At 62.5% G+C, this 14,524-nt stretch overlaps 1 protein-coding gene across 1 annotated transcript in view; it reads left to right on the top strand.

The window, feature by feature from the left end:
* Nucleotides 1–14,524, top strand: part of ZFYVE28 (zinc finger FYVE-type containing 28) — a 45,328-nt gene that overhangs the window by 30,221 nt on the left and 583 nt on the right. Inside the window, 4 exon segments of the mRNA XM_079770063.1 lie at nucleotides 10,446–10,579; nucleotides 12,539–12,655; nucleotides 12,802–12,903; nucleotides 14,283–14,386. Coding sequence (XP_079626189.1) covers nucleotides 10,446–10,579; nucleotides 12,539–12,655; nucleotides 12,802–12,903; nucleotides 14,283–14,386 — 457 coding nt within the window.

The following is a 14,524-nucleotide window of genomic DNA, read 5'->3' on the forward strand; positions in this document are numbered from 1 at the left end:
CTGTGTACAAGTTTTAAAAAATGTTTTTTTATTGATTCCAGGGAGGAAGGGAGAGGGAGGGAGAGATAGAAACATTGATGAGAAAGAATCATCGATCGGCTGCCTCCTGCACGACCACCCTGAGGATCAAGCACGCAACCTGGGCACGTGCCCTGACCGGGAATCGAACCGCTGTCTCCTGGTTCATACATAGGCCGATGCTCAACCACCGAGCCACACCGGCCAAGGGCAGCGAGGGCAGCCCCGGGTGGAGGCCTCCCCAGGCCGCAGGCTGCGGTTGTCGGGCAGCGATGAGGAGGAGGGCAGGGTGTTCTTTTTTTAAATATATTTTGTTGATTTTCTACAGAGAGGAAGAGAGAGGGATAGAGAGTTAGAAACATCGATGAGAGAGAAACATCGATCAGCTGCCTCCTGCACACCCCCTACTGGGGATGTGCCCGCAACCAAGGTACATGCCCTTGACCGGAATCGAACCTGGGACCTTTCAGTCCGCAGGCCGACGCTCTCCACTGAGCCGAACCGGTTTCGGCGGGCAGGGTGTTCTTCATGGGTGATGTGGAGGGGCAGCGGAGGCCCTGTGTACACGTGTGTGTGTGGTCATGTTTCCGTTTCTTCCTGTGTACACGTGTGTGTGTGGGGCCATGTTTCCGTGTCCTTTGCTTTGATATCCAGGAGTGGGAGTGCTGGGCCACATGGTGTAGCTTCTTTTTAAATATTTTTATGGATTTTAGAGAGAGAGAGGAAGGGAGAGGGAGGGAGAGAGAAACATCGATCGGTTGCTTCCCATACACACCCGACCGGGAACCGAAAACCAACCCAGGCATGTGCCCGACGGAATGGAACTGGCAACCTTTCAGTGCCCAGGACCATGCCCAACCCACTGAGCCACACGGGCCAGGGCTCTGGGTTAGCTTTTTGAGGTGCTGTCCCCGTTTGCCACAGTGGCTGCCGTTAGCGTGCCCACCGTCCTGGCCGGGGTTCGTTTCTCCACATCCTCACCGACACCGGTGTCCCGGGAGGCTGTTTGAACAGGTCTTTTGCCCGCGGGGACTCACCTGAAGTCGCTGCCTGAGCCAGGCCCCCCGTTCGCCGCAGCAGGCCCACCTGTTCCCCGTGGCAGCAGATGGTGGACGGTGCATTCGCCCTGGGTTTCATTTGTAATCAGTTTGGTGAAATGTTTGCGTGGCTCCCCGTCAGGTCCACGGGATAAGATATAACCAGAGAGTTCAGTCTCTTCACCTCATTTGCCCCCTCTCCTACAGTAACAGGTTTAACTTTTTTATAGTTTCTCCTTGAAGTTTAAAAATAGAAGCCATCATGTACGTGAACCCACACCACCCACACACCCGCTTCTCCTGTTCGTGGCAAAGGGCCTCACCCTGCACACACGCCTCACCCTGCACACACGCCTCTCACCTTGCACTCCCGGCCGAGCCTGGGGGCTGCTGTGGCGGCTTCTAGACACGTCCCCACTGTCACTGTCACTGTCGCTGCCTGGGACCCCGCTGTGTGGCTGGACCCGCGTCACGCACGCCAGCTGCTGGCCTGGGGGTTGCCCCCGACTCGGCGCCCACGAGTGGTGCCGCAGGGAGCAGCGTCCGGCAGCGTCGCTCTGTGATAAGCCACTTGGGAGGTGCGGGCCCAGCTGCCTCCACCACGCCCAGGGGGACGGATTTTTGTCCACAGCCTCCTGGACGGCTCTTCCTCAGGGCCCAGCCCCGTGGCCGAGTTGATTGGTAAGTGTCGCTTTCTGCAAGGCGGATCAGAAAACAGCACATTCTCTGACAGGCTCTGTGGATTGGGGAGTTTGACCTGCACCCACTTTTTCTGCTGTGTGTTCAGGTGACAGCCAGAGGCACCTGCTCTGTCTGCAGCCCCCTCCTGCTCTCCTGACGTGCCCGCCGTGCACACGGCTCGGTCACGTCACGCCACAGCTTCCAGGCCTCATCAGCTCAGCGCACACGCCGCCGAAGCTGAGCTGCGAAATAAAGAGAACCCCACAGAGAACCGCAGGAAGGCCTCGGGAGACGTCCCATCCTCCAGGATTTCCAGAAGGTGCGGGGTCCGAGGGAGGAAGAATGTGGTAGGCGGCTGGCTCCAGGACAGCCCTGCACCTGGGTCAGGACCTTGGACAGCGGGCCCAGCGCTGCGTCGGGGAAGCCGGGAATCCGGCCGGCAGGTGGCGCTGTCCCACCCACGGCCCGGCGCTCCTGGGAGCGAGGCTCATTCAGACCAGGCTGACTCCTGGAGACCCACCCACCCAGCCAGCCACCGGGCCGGGCGCCGACCTCCGGGAGCCTGATGGAACGCGGGGCGCAGGTGACAGCGCAGCATGGGTAAGACAAGCATGAAAGATCCATCGGCCTTCTGTCCAGCCACAGGCAGGAAGTTCACAAAATTCAGACGGCGAGACGCCGGGACCTGGTTGGCATTAGGTGATGGCAGCGGCCGCCGGGGGGGGGGGGGTGCAGCTGGTCACCCCTCCTGGCAGATGGAGAGACAGGCCGGAGAGCTGTGCCCGAGCCCGGAGCGCCTGCAGCGCCAGCCCGTTGTGCCCGTGGCGTTGTGCTCATGCACGCCTTGCGGGACCAGCGTCGCCCCGATTTGGCCCTCCTGTGGCCCCGCAGTGTGTGCCCGAGGAGGGAACGGGGCCGCCCTGCCCTCAGGGGCCCCTCGGACCCTCGGCCACACCTGGAGACGGTGCCAGGAAGGAGAGGCCCGGGACGGTCTGCTTGCTCTAAGGGCACCACCGGAGCGTGTTTTCCCGGCCGAGCCGAGCACGGCCCAGGCGGAAGGCCGGCTGCCCAGGCCCTGGAGGAGGGTCCAGCCGGAGGAGCCCGTCTACGGCATTTCGCCGGCCCGACCTGCACCCCGTGCTCCCCGCTGGCCGGTCCCACCAGCGCCGCTGCCCCGGGTCCCGGCAGAACCGGAACCAATGTCCTCAGCGATTCCTGCAGCTTCTTCCTCACCTTTTCAGGGTCACAGGTCAGCCTTTTGGGGAAAAGTTGCGTTTTTTAAAACCCTGCTGTCCCTGTGTAGACTCGCCTCATTATCCAGAACCTTCCGTACTCAGAGCCCGCTGAGTTGTCCCTTTTCTGGAAACGGAAGTCCGTCTGTCTCGAGTGCGCCTGCCTTTCCCTGGACGTCCTGCTAACGTGTGCTCCCAGCCTCCTGCCTTCTTCAAAAGTAACGCCGCGCGCTCTCTTCTGATTATAACGTGGCCCCGTTCACTGTGGAATCGTAGGGAGACGTGAATGAGCACGAAGGAGGGAAATAAAACCATCCCCAACCCACGGGCAGTTTCATTCCTTTCTCACCGAATATTTTACGATCGCTCCTCCAAAGCCCTCTGTCTCCTGGCGTCAGGACACCGGCTCTTCGTCCCGTCCTTTCCCGTCTCCGTATTTCCCACGTTGCATGAGCCGCGTGGTCACGCTCCCCTCTGGCTCCGTGTCTGGGTTGTTTCTGTGGCACCAGCGCTGGGGCAGAACACGCACAGCAACGCCACGGAGTCCCGACGCTCGGCCCTGCTGTCGGGGCTCCTCGGGGCCTGACCGGCTGTTCGCCCCCTGGGTCTCCCAGCTCAAGAGCAGAGATGCCTCCTGCCAGGCTGTACTTTGTGCCCCTGACTTCGTGCGCTGAGCCGCCCTCCTCCTCCCCCTCCCCCCTCCCTCTCCCCTCCCCCCTCCTCCTCCTCCTCCTCCCCCTCCCCCTCCTCCCCCTCCTCCTCTTCCTCCCCCTCCCCCTCCTCCTCCTCCTCCTCTTCCTCCCCCTCCCCCTCCTCCTCCTCCTCCTCTTCGCGCTCCCCGCCCCGTCCCGCTGGGGCGCCGGTTTCCTTGCGGCCCTGAACAGGTTCCCGCCCGCTGGGCGAGTTGCCGGCGCTGGCCTCGCTCTCCCAGGCGCCCTTCCGTTGATTTATTGATGGCGTTTGGTTTTCGGACGCCCGTGGTTTTACTCTGTGGGATTAAATGTACAATTCCCAGAGGCAGCCTCCGGCCCTCTGCCCTCCTGTCCCCTGGCTGACCACGCAGGCATCGGCCCGCTCCTCACCTCCTACCCCCTCCGAGCTTCCCGCCCATTCCGCACCCCAACTTGTGGCCCAGGCCATCTGGTCTCCTGGACCCTCCCCAACCATCAGAGAGTGAGACTGGCTCCGGCTGAGGGGGCTCCCTGGCTGTCGTTCAGACAGCGTTCGGTTTGATCAGACAACTGAACCCTCCCCCGCCTCCCCCGGGAACTGACCACACAGGCGTGCTGCTTGCCTAGGCCACAGCCCACTTGCTGAGACCACTCTCTCCCCTCCGGACGGCCCAGGATCCGGACCTGCACAGAGGAGTCTCCGCCCAGGAAAAGCCGGCCTGGAGTCCTTTAAAAGCCGCCGACTCCGTCTCTGGGGGCTGCCAGCCAGGCTCAGCCACCGGGTGTGCGGATGAGCGAATAGACTCGTCAGCCCTCACCATTCCGGCCTCGTGCGTTCCTCCTTCGGGACCTAACAGACAGAATGGCGGGAACCGGGAAGGGCTCCGTGGCGCAGGCTTCTAAGCTTCTGCCCTAACCGTGCCGCGCTCTGGCCGCGAGCTCCTCCCTCCCGGAGCCTGAGGGTGCAGAGTGGGCGCTGGGGACGTCGCCCCTGTGTGGGGAGCACCTGCGAATGCAGCAGGAGGGAGGGCCCAGGGGATAAAGGGCGCCGTGGACTGACCTGGGGCCGGTCAACAACCTCCCTCAGCCTCTGTTTTGCCATCTGTGAAATGGGCTACAGTCCCCCGCACCACGGTGTCGTTTCTTACCTCACCTCGTGTCTCAGCCCGTTGCAGACCGCACTGCTCACTGTTGCTACTGGACGCTGTTACTCAGCCACCGTCACTCAGGGCTGTTACTCATGGTCACCACCATTACTCAGCCATTGGTACTCAGTCCTTACCACCGTCACTCAGGGCTGTTACTCATGGTCACCACCACCATTACTCAGCCATTGGTACTCAGTCCTTACCACCGTCACTCAGGGGCTGTTACTCATGGTCACCATCACCATTACTCAGCCATTGGCACTCAGTCCTTACCACCGTCACTCAGGGCTGTTACTCAGCCATCACCATTACTCAGCCATTGGCACTCAGTCCTTACCACCGTCACTCAGGGCTGTTACTCATGGTCACCACCACCATTACTCAGCCATTGGTACTCAGTCCTTACCACCGTCACTCAGGGCTGTTACTCATGGTCACCACCACCATTACTCAGCCATTGGTACTCAGTCCTTACCACCGTCACTCAGGGGCTGTTACTCATGGTCACCATCACCATTACTCAGCCATTGGCACTCAGTCCTTACCACCGTCACTCAGGGCTGTTACTCAGCCATCACCATTACTCAGCCATTGGCACTCAGTCCTTACCACCGTCACTCAGGGCTGTTACTCATGGTCACCACCACCATTACTCAGCCATTGGTACTCAGTCCTTACCACCGTCACTCAGGGCTGTTACTCATGGTCACCATCACCATTACTCAGCCATTGGCACTTGCTTCACCATCATCATCGCTCAGGGTTGGTGCTGGCCAGCATCACCCCCATCACTGAGGGTTGCCACTCACCGTCTGTTCCAATCTCGTGCTGTTTCTTTCTCTGGGTTTGCACGCTGCGTTTTGAGGGTTCCTCTTCTGGGCGCACGCCCTTTCTCAGATGGAACTTGACGACCTTCCCTCCAGTCCGGACTTGTCCTCACCCAGGAGGACTCTGAAGAGCAGAAGTTCTTCAGTGGAAGGAGCCCGTTTTATCACCGTCTGTGGATTGTGGGGTCATATCTAAAACTGACCCCCTGTTTTCTTCCCGGGGTTCCACACTTTCAGGTCTGCGGTCCATCCCGAGTTCATGTCTGCTCACGGTGGGAGGTGTGGCTCCGAGGTGCATTTTGCTTTGCACAAGGCAACACACTGCGTCCAGCCCACTTGTTGGAAAGACCACCCTCTCCCCGCCGGGGCGCCTTTGCCCTTTGTCTAAACCGTTTGGGTTGATTTCGGGGGTCTGGAGCCCGTCCCCCTGGTGTTTTGTCTGTGTCGACACCAGAGCCACGCCGTCCGGAGGGTGGCGGCTTCATAAGGAGCCACCAGTACGGCGTGCAAGTCCCCGGGCTTCTCCTGCTTTTCAAAGGTGCTTTGGCTCTTCCGCGTCTTGTGTGTCACATGTGAGCTTAGAGCCAGGTTGTCAATTCCTCCCTTCCTTTTCTTTCCTCCTTCCTCCTTCCTCCCTTCCCTTCCCTTCCCTTCCCTTCCTTTCCTTTCCTTCTTTCCTTCCTCCCTCCCTCCCTCCCTCCCTCCCTCCCTCCCTCCCTCCCTCCCTCCCTTCCTCCCTTCCTTCCTTCCTAAAATAACCTGTTAGGAATTTTATTGGCATTATGTTGAATCTATACATCAATTTTGGTAAAATTAATAACTTAATAATATTGAGCTTTCCAATTCATGGACACAGTATATCTCTCCATTTATTTAGGTTTTTGTTTTGTTTGTTTGTTTTGTTGTGTGTGTGTGTGTGTGTGTGTGTGTGTGTGCGCGCACACCATTCCCGGAGGTGCTGCGATACCGGGTCGATGCATGGAGTGGACGGAGCAAGCTCCTATTCCAACTCCCAGCTTCAAAAACCCATTTAATACATTGTCCTCGGGCAGAGGACGTGTCAGATATTAAACTGATAAGAACAGATACTGCACTTGGTCTTAGCCGAAAGGCCGAGAAGCGATTATTTGGGTTTTTCTCTCAGCAAAGTTTTATAGTGTTTTTTTTAAAATATATTTTATTGATTTTTTACAGAGAGGAAGAGAGAGGGATAGAGAGTCAGAAACATCGATGAGAGAGAAACATCGATCAGCTGCCTCCTGCACACCTCCTACTGGGGATGTGCCCGCAACTAAGGTACATGCCCTTGACCGGAATCGAACCTGGGACCCTTCAGTCCATAGGCCGACGCTCTATCTACTGAGCCAAACCGGTTTCAGCAAAGTTTTATAGTTTTTATTGTAGAAGTTGCACACACCTTTTGTCATATTTATCCTTAAGTATTTTCTATTTCTTGACGCTATTATAACCGGTACCGTTTTGTAATTTAAATTTCCAGTTGTTTATTGCTAATGTATAGAAACATAACGAATTTCTTATATTGACCTTGTCTCCTGCAACCTTGCTAAACTCACGGTGTTAGCTATGTAGCTGCTTTTTCTTCTTGTAACGTTTCCTACATAGATGAGCATGCCATCTGTGAAAGCAGCCAGTGTCGCTGCTTTCTGGTCGGAGGTCCGTTGCTCCTTTGTCTTGCGCTTTTGCACTGGCGAGGATTCCCAGGGCAGTGCTGCGGAGGAGCGCCGCGCAGCGTGTTGGCCCCGCTCCCGGTCTCGGGGAAAGCACGCAGTAGCTTCCACGCGTGGGATGCGGGCCGTTGGCTTCCCATAGGTGCCTTTCTCCAGTTCAGGGTTCTCTTCTATTCCTGGTTTGGTGAGTATTTCATAAGAGCAGACGTCGCCCCTAGCTGGTGTGGCTCAGTGGACAGAGCGTCGCCCTGCGGACCGAAGTGTCCTGGGTGTTCGGTTCCAGTCAAGGGCACATGCGCAGGTTGCGGGCTCAGTCCCCAGTAGGGGTCATGCAGGAGGCCGCCGATCCATGACTCTCTCTCATCATTGGTGTCTCTCTCTCTCTCCTTCTCCCTTCCTCCCTGGAATTATTATATACATATACATGGCAGATCTTCTCCAGTTCTTCTTCTTTAACTTTTGGGATGATCAGGCAGCTCTTCTTTTTCAGTCTATCATGGGGTACATTCCACTGATTGATATTCAGAGATTAAGCCGACCTTGCATTCCTGGGGTGACCCTCGCGGCCATGAAGTATTATCCTTTTCATATATGTCGGCTTCGATCTGCCAAAATGTTGTGGAGAATTTTGCATGTGACTGTGGGGCACGTGGACAGTTGTTTTCTCGGAATGCCTCTCTCGGGCCTGGGGATCAGAGAGGCGTGCTGAGACCCTGCAGTGTGTTGGGAGATTCCCACGTCTTCCGTGTTCCTGAAGCGCTCGTGTGGCATTGGCATCATTTCTGCCTGACACATCAGGGAGCCTTTCCCAGGGGGCCTGGAGCCCTCTTGGGGGGAAGGGTTTTAGCTACAAGTCCCGTGTGTATACCAGTTGTGGGTTTGTTCCATTGCCCATTTGCTGTCCAGTGAGTGGAAGAGTGTATATGCACGGTCCATCCTCCTGACTTGCCCGCCCGCCCGCTGAGCCAGGGACGTGCCCCTGCCCTTCCCCGTCTCTTGTGCTCACTCCAGCCCTGCCCCATGGTTGGCTTCCCTCAGCCCAGCCTGCGCCCCAATTTCTAGATGCTCTCTGTGCTCTCCTTATTTGCTCCCTGGTCCCCATCCCCTCCTCGTCGCTGCCACACGCAGTCACCGCGGTGCGGTCCTGCCTGCTGCCCTTGCGGAGCCGTGGCCGCGTGGCCCCCACGGCTGCCTTTCCCTCGTCGCCCCTGCCTCACAGGTTCGGAAACAGGCTCAGAGCCCCGGGCTGGGGGACCCTCCCATCTCTCTGGCCCCGGTTTTCGGGCCTCCTGCAGGACCCCGGGCCCATCTCCAGTCTCCTGCCTGCACACGAGTCCCTTAGGCTCAGGGATGGGACTGGGCCTTGGCTGGGGAAGCACACTCACCCGCCATCAAGGGGCACCAGGCCTGGAAGGCAGCTGGCCTCGGGGGACGCCCTGGAGTGAGGGAGGGGCCATCGGGCTCATGTCCAGTCCCTCACGTCCTTGACTCTCCCCCCTGCCCCGCCCTGTCCTGCAGCCGACCTCCGCCCCGCCCAGTGCGGCCACAAAGACATGCCGGTGGCCATCCCGCCCAGCTCCCCGGGCGTGAGGCGGCGGGCTCCCTCGGGGAGGGTCCCTGTCCCCAGCCCGGTCGCCCTGTGGGGCACGTGGACACCCTGCTGGGGCGGCTCCAGGAGGACAGGGCTGGCAGAGTCCAGGCTGCAGTGCTGTCCCCTCCCCCCTGGGTCCCCAAGGAGGGCCGCACCTCCCCAGTCCTGCCCACCCACTTCCTGCCCGACTCCCGGCTCCTTGGGGCACAGGGGACCCCACCGTCCGGGGTGGAGGCAGGGCTTTGAGCGGGAGCGAGTGTGCTTGGTAAGCACTGGTAGTCCTGCGGGGGGGCGGGGGGGGGCAGGCACCAGGGCAGCCGCAGCCTCAAGGTCCTCCTCCTCCATCCCTCAGGAGCAGAGGGTTCCTGTCCGAGCAGCTGCTGCCCTGAAGCAGGGCGTCTCCTCTCACCCTCCCTGAGGCAGAGCCGGGGGGTGGGGGGGAGGTTAAGTGCTGCGTGCCGGAGCCGGCTGCACCCTCAGCCTCGTCCCTGTGCTCTGGCCCGCCAGCCGTCAAGCCTTCTGTTCAGAGCTTTTAAAAGCAGCAGCAGGCGTGGCGCCGGAACGCGGCACGGTCCTCGGCCCACGCGACGACACATCTATTTATAAACGCACACACGCGTGTGCCGCGGCGTGTCTGCACCCCTAGCTTTCTAGATGCGCACGCACTGCATCTGCGTTAGGATGAGGTCCCGGGACGATGTCGGGGGCCTTCCCGGAGCCGGGCGCGCACAGGACTGAGGTCCCGGCTGTGCCCCCGGGAACCGGACCAGAGCCGCCCCCGTCCCGTGGCGCCCCCTGTGCCGCTCCAGGCTTTGCAGGGACAGGGACTTGCACGGGCCCTGGTGGGGGGTCTCTCCTCGTTGGGGGGCGGGCGGGGAGGGGGTCAGAGCCGCGTCCTTGCTGGGCCTCATTGTCCTCCCACTGATGCTGTGGGTCGGGGGCTGTGCCTGCTCCGGGCTGTGACACGCGTGGACACGTGTTCGTGTGAGTCTGTGTTTCCAGTCCGTGGGCACGCCTCGGGGGACTTGCGGGCTCACGGCACCAGGACCTGCTGGGCTGGCTTCCGAAGGGGCTGCCTGTTGGCTCCCGCCTCCCGCCCCAGCAGGTCCGAGGGTTCTGATTTCTCCGCGTCTTCGCCAACACCTGCTGTGTTCTTTCTTTAAAAAAGTATTTTCATTGATTTCCGAGAGGAGGAGAGGGAGAGAGAGACAGAAACATCAGTGATGAGAGAATCATTGATCCGCTGCCTCCTGCACGGCCCCCCCCCCCCCCCGCCCCAGACTGGGGATCGAGCCCGCAACCCGGGCCTGTGCCCTGACTGGGAACCGAACCGTGACCTCCCGGTTCATAGGCCGATGCCCAACCACGGAGCCCGCCGGCCGGCTGTGTGGCCACTCGCAGCCTCCTGTATCGATTGCCAAACCACCCAGCCCCCTGGCCCCCACAGACCTGTTTCCTCTCCTCCGTTCTCCCCGCGGCGCACCCAGGCACAGAGCCCGGGCCGAGAGCCGCCCGCCGCCCGCCCACACCCCGTGTCCGCTTCTCTGCGCAGGGGCTCCGCGGCCGGGGCCTGCTCCTCGAACAAGGCCGTGCCGGAGGCGGCGCCCGTGGCCACGAGAGAGAAGATGCGGTCCCGGTTCCATGGCAGCCACGACCTGATCCATCGCCTGTTTGTCTGCATCTCAGGTGCCGCGTGTGGCCGGGCCGGGTGGGCTGGCGGGCGCGGGCGGCGCTTTGGGGGACAGCCAGTGTCCGTGGGGCTGAGGTCAGCCGTGGGTGAAATCCTGACGACGACGCGATGATGTTGGGGGGTGCTGGCTGATGTTGGGGTGCAGGGGTGCCCGGCCCTGTCCGCGGGCCCCGCTCTGTCGTGTCATCGCCCCGCGCCCCGCAGAGAGCAGGCTTGGTTCGCGGTCAGGGTCCCCCGTGACGGCCCCTCGGCGGCCCCCGGGGTTCTGTGCATCCTGACTAGTTAGTCTTTCCTTCCTCCATGGCTCACAGAAGGGGGGCTGTTTTGTCCCCCAGGGGGTCAGAGAGGGCGTGAGCAAAGGGCGCCTTTTTCACGGGTTCCTTTAGTTTTGTGTGTTTTAAATGAGCACAAACCCATGTGGTTCAGAATCATACAGTGTGGGGTCCCCCTATGCACGCCCTCCCCACCCGCCCGGGGAGGGGCTTAGGGAGTGCCTGTCCTATAGCGGGCTCTGCCCCCCTCACCCTCCGGTGCCCCCACACCCTCCGGTGCCCCCACACCCTCCGGTGCCCCCTCCGCCCCCACACCCTCCGGTGCCCCCACACCCTCCGGTGCCCCCACACCCTCCGGTGCCCCGTCTGCCCCGGCTGCAGGGAAGAGGCAGGAGCCAGCACAGCGGGGAGCCGGGGGCCATGAGCCCAGGAATCATTGCCGGGGCCCCCAGGGGCACAGCCTGAGCCAGGCCCCCCCTCCCCCCCCGCTCCCGGGTGGGACCACGAGGGCCTGGGGGACTCAGCTTCAGTTCGCTCACCTGCCAGAATGGACCCCATGGTGTTTTGTGTTTTTTAAAATATATTTTTATTATTTATTTATTTTTAAAATGTATTCTACTGATTTTCCACAGGGAGAAAGGGAGAGGGATAGAGAGTCAGAAACATCGATGAGAGAGAAACATCGACCAGCTGCCTCCTGCACACCCCCACTGGGTATGTGCCCACAACCAAGGTACATGTCCTTGACCGGAATCGAACCTGGGACCCTTCAGTCCACAGGCTGACGTTCTATCCACTGAGCCAAACCGGCCAGGGCTAAATATATTTTTATTGATTTTAGAGAGGAAGGGAGAGGGAGAGAGCGATAGAAACATCAATGATGAGAGAGAATCATGGATCAGCTGCCTCCTGCATGTCCCCCACTGGGGATCGAGCCCACAACCTGGGCATGTGCCCTGACTGGGAATCGAACCGTGACCTCCTGGTGCATAGGTCGACGCTCACCCCTGAGCCACCCTGGCTGGGCTCCCGGTGGGTGTGATGGCTGAGGAGGCGGTGCCTGGCAGGCGCTCGCACAGCGCACGCCGGGAGGCCCCGGGAGCTCGGCTGCAGTCACTCCGGGACGGTCACAGGGCGTCTACTCTGGGGGTGCGCACCGCTCCTCCTGGCTTTGCTGAGCGCAGCCCAGTGGCCCCCTAAAGAGCCGCTTGCTGGTCACTGGGAGAGGCTGAGTCCACCCCGTGTCTGGAAGGAGGGAGCCCCTGCCAAGGGGTGGGGACGCGTTTCCCGCCGGAAGCGGCTGGGGGCTGGGGGCGCAGAGGAGCTGGGCACCGGGCACCACCTCCAGTTCGGTCCTCCTGCGCCCCCCCCCCCTGCCCCGCCACGCGGAATCCCGGCTGCGGCCCGGCAGTCACAGTATTTGGGGCAGCGCTGTTTGCGTGGGGAGGGCACGTCCAGGTGCCGCGTGGCCGTGACCGCGAGCAGGGTGGGCGCGGTTCGGGCTCTGAGATCCCCTCAGTGAGGGGCAGGGCTGCCCGGCGGTGGGCGGTGGCCCGAAGGAGGAGACGTACCCGAGCTCCTGCCTCCGCCAAAGACGCGCCGCTGGCGGCTGCTTCACCCTGACCAGCTGCAGGCAGGCGGTGCCCAGGCGGCCACCCACCGCCTCCCCCTGTCCCCCCCCAGGGGTGGCTGACCAGCTGCAGACCAACTACGCCAGCGACCTGAGAAGTATTCTCAAGACCCTCTTCGAGGTCATGGCCACCAAGCCGGAGATGGACGACCAGGACAAGCTGCGGAAGGGTGAGTGCCCTCCGACAGGCCCTGCCGCCTGCTCACCGGGGCCCAGCGCCCCGAAGCCGCACTCCCGCCCCGGCAGAGACGGCCCCTCCATCTGCCCCGCCGGGCCCGGCGATGGAGCGTGGACCCAGCCGTCCCTTCTCTTCCAGTGACCCAGACCCTGCGGGGCGCGGCCTTGGAGGACTGCGCCCTGTGCCAGGAGACCCCGACCTCCGAACTGGCAGCCAAGACCCGGGACGGAGACCTGGAAGGTGTGTGGAGCGCTGGCTCGTCCGCCGCTTCCTCTCTGTCCCGACCGAAGCCTGGAGGTCAGGGACCCTGCCCCCCACTAGCCTGGAGGCCGGGGACCCTGCCCCCCACTAGCCTGGAGGCCGGGGACCCTGCCCCCCACTAGCCTGGAGGCCGGGGACCCTGCCCCCCACTAGCCTGGAGGTCGGGGACCCTGCCCCCCACTAGCCTGGAGGTTGGGGACCCCTGCTCCCCCATTAGCCTGGAGGTCGGGGACCCTGCCCCCCACTAGCCTGGAGGTTGGGGACCCTGCTCCCCACTAGCCTGGAGGTCGGGGACCCCTGCTCCTCCACTAGCCTGGAGGTGGCGGCTGGAGGCGGGTGGCTGCTGGTCAGGGAAGGAGCATCAGGCGGTTAGGGCCCTGGGGAGGACCCCGAGGCCTGGGGGGCATGCGGCCCCCGGAGCCTGGAGGTGCCGGGAGGTGAGAGCAGTTAGGCCTGGGCAGGGTCACAGTGGCCGGAGCCCAGGAGGCGGAAGCTGACCCTGCGATAGGCCACGGGTCACCCCCTCCCTGCGGCCTGGCTGCCGGCTGCCCGCGGGTCCCAGCCCAGGGCCTCTCCCGCGCTGCCTGGGGACAGGTGCACCCCGAGGCTGCGGGTGAGGAGGGGCAGGCGGCTCGGGCAGGGCCGAGGGGTGAGGAGGGGCGGGCGGCTCGGGCAGGGCCGGGGGCGGGCCAGGCCAGGAAGTCCTTGGGACCCTACGGTGCCCAGGGGGGTGCTCTCATCTGCCCGAGCTGGAGGCCGGCCCAGCGTGGCCCCGCGGCCCGGGCCCGTCCAGGGCTTCGCTGGGTCCCGCAGGCGTTGGAAGGGTGTCGGGGGCAAGCGGGCGAACCGACCCCTGTGGTGTGGGCGAGCTGAGGGGATCCGGGAGGATGGCCGGTAAGGAGAGGCCAGAGGGAGGCGAGGTGCCCTGGGTGTTACTGGAGGCGCTGGGGGGGCCTGGGGTCTGCGGGGTGGACGGGACCTCTGAGCACCTCTGTGGCCGGCGCGACGGAGGTGACGCCCCCCTCTGGGGGTCGTGCTCCCTTCGGCCTGGAATATGGCGGCCCCTGGGATGAGGGAAGTGACCGTCTTGCACAAGCTGCTTCCCACATTTCAGAGCCCCTGAGAACGGGAGAGGGTGAGCCGGGTGAGGCTGGGTCTGACCCACAGGCCCTGCCCGCGGCTGCGCAGACTGACCGCCCACAGGGGGCCACCCGTTTCCCGAAACCACAGCCAGGGAGGCCTCCAGGGTGGACCGAGACAAGGGGGCGGGGGCTCCTGCACACCCACCTCCGCCCCCCGCCCCCCCCCTCGTCGTGGCTGCGTGGCTCCCTGTGCCTGACGCCCCCCTCTTGTCACAGACCCGCCCGAGTGGGTCCCGGACGAGGCCTGCAGCCTCTGCACCGCCTGCAAGGCGCCCTTCACCGTCATCCGCAGGAAGCACCACTGCCGCAGCTGCGGGAAGGTGGGCCGCCCAGCCAGCCCCCGGGCCGCGGGACCCTGCGCCGGCCCCGCTCTGCCTCAGGGCGTGGACTCGGGCACTTGGCCCTCGGGGTCTGGATGGTGTCCTGTCCCCTCCCTGCTGCTTCAGAGCTGGGAACGG

The sequence above is a fragment of the Cnephaeus nilssonii genome, assembly GCF_951640355.1.
Source record: "Cnephaeus nilssonii genome assembly, chromosome: 1".
NCBI lineage: Eukaryota > Metazoa > Chordata > Mammalia > Chiroptera > Vespertilionidae > Cnephaeus > Cnephaeus nilssonii.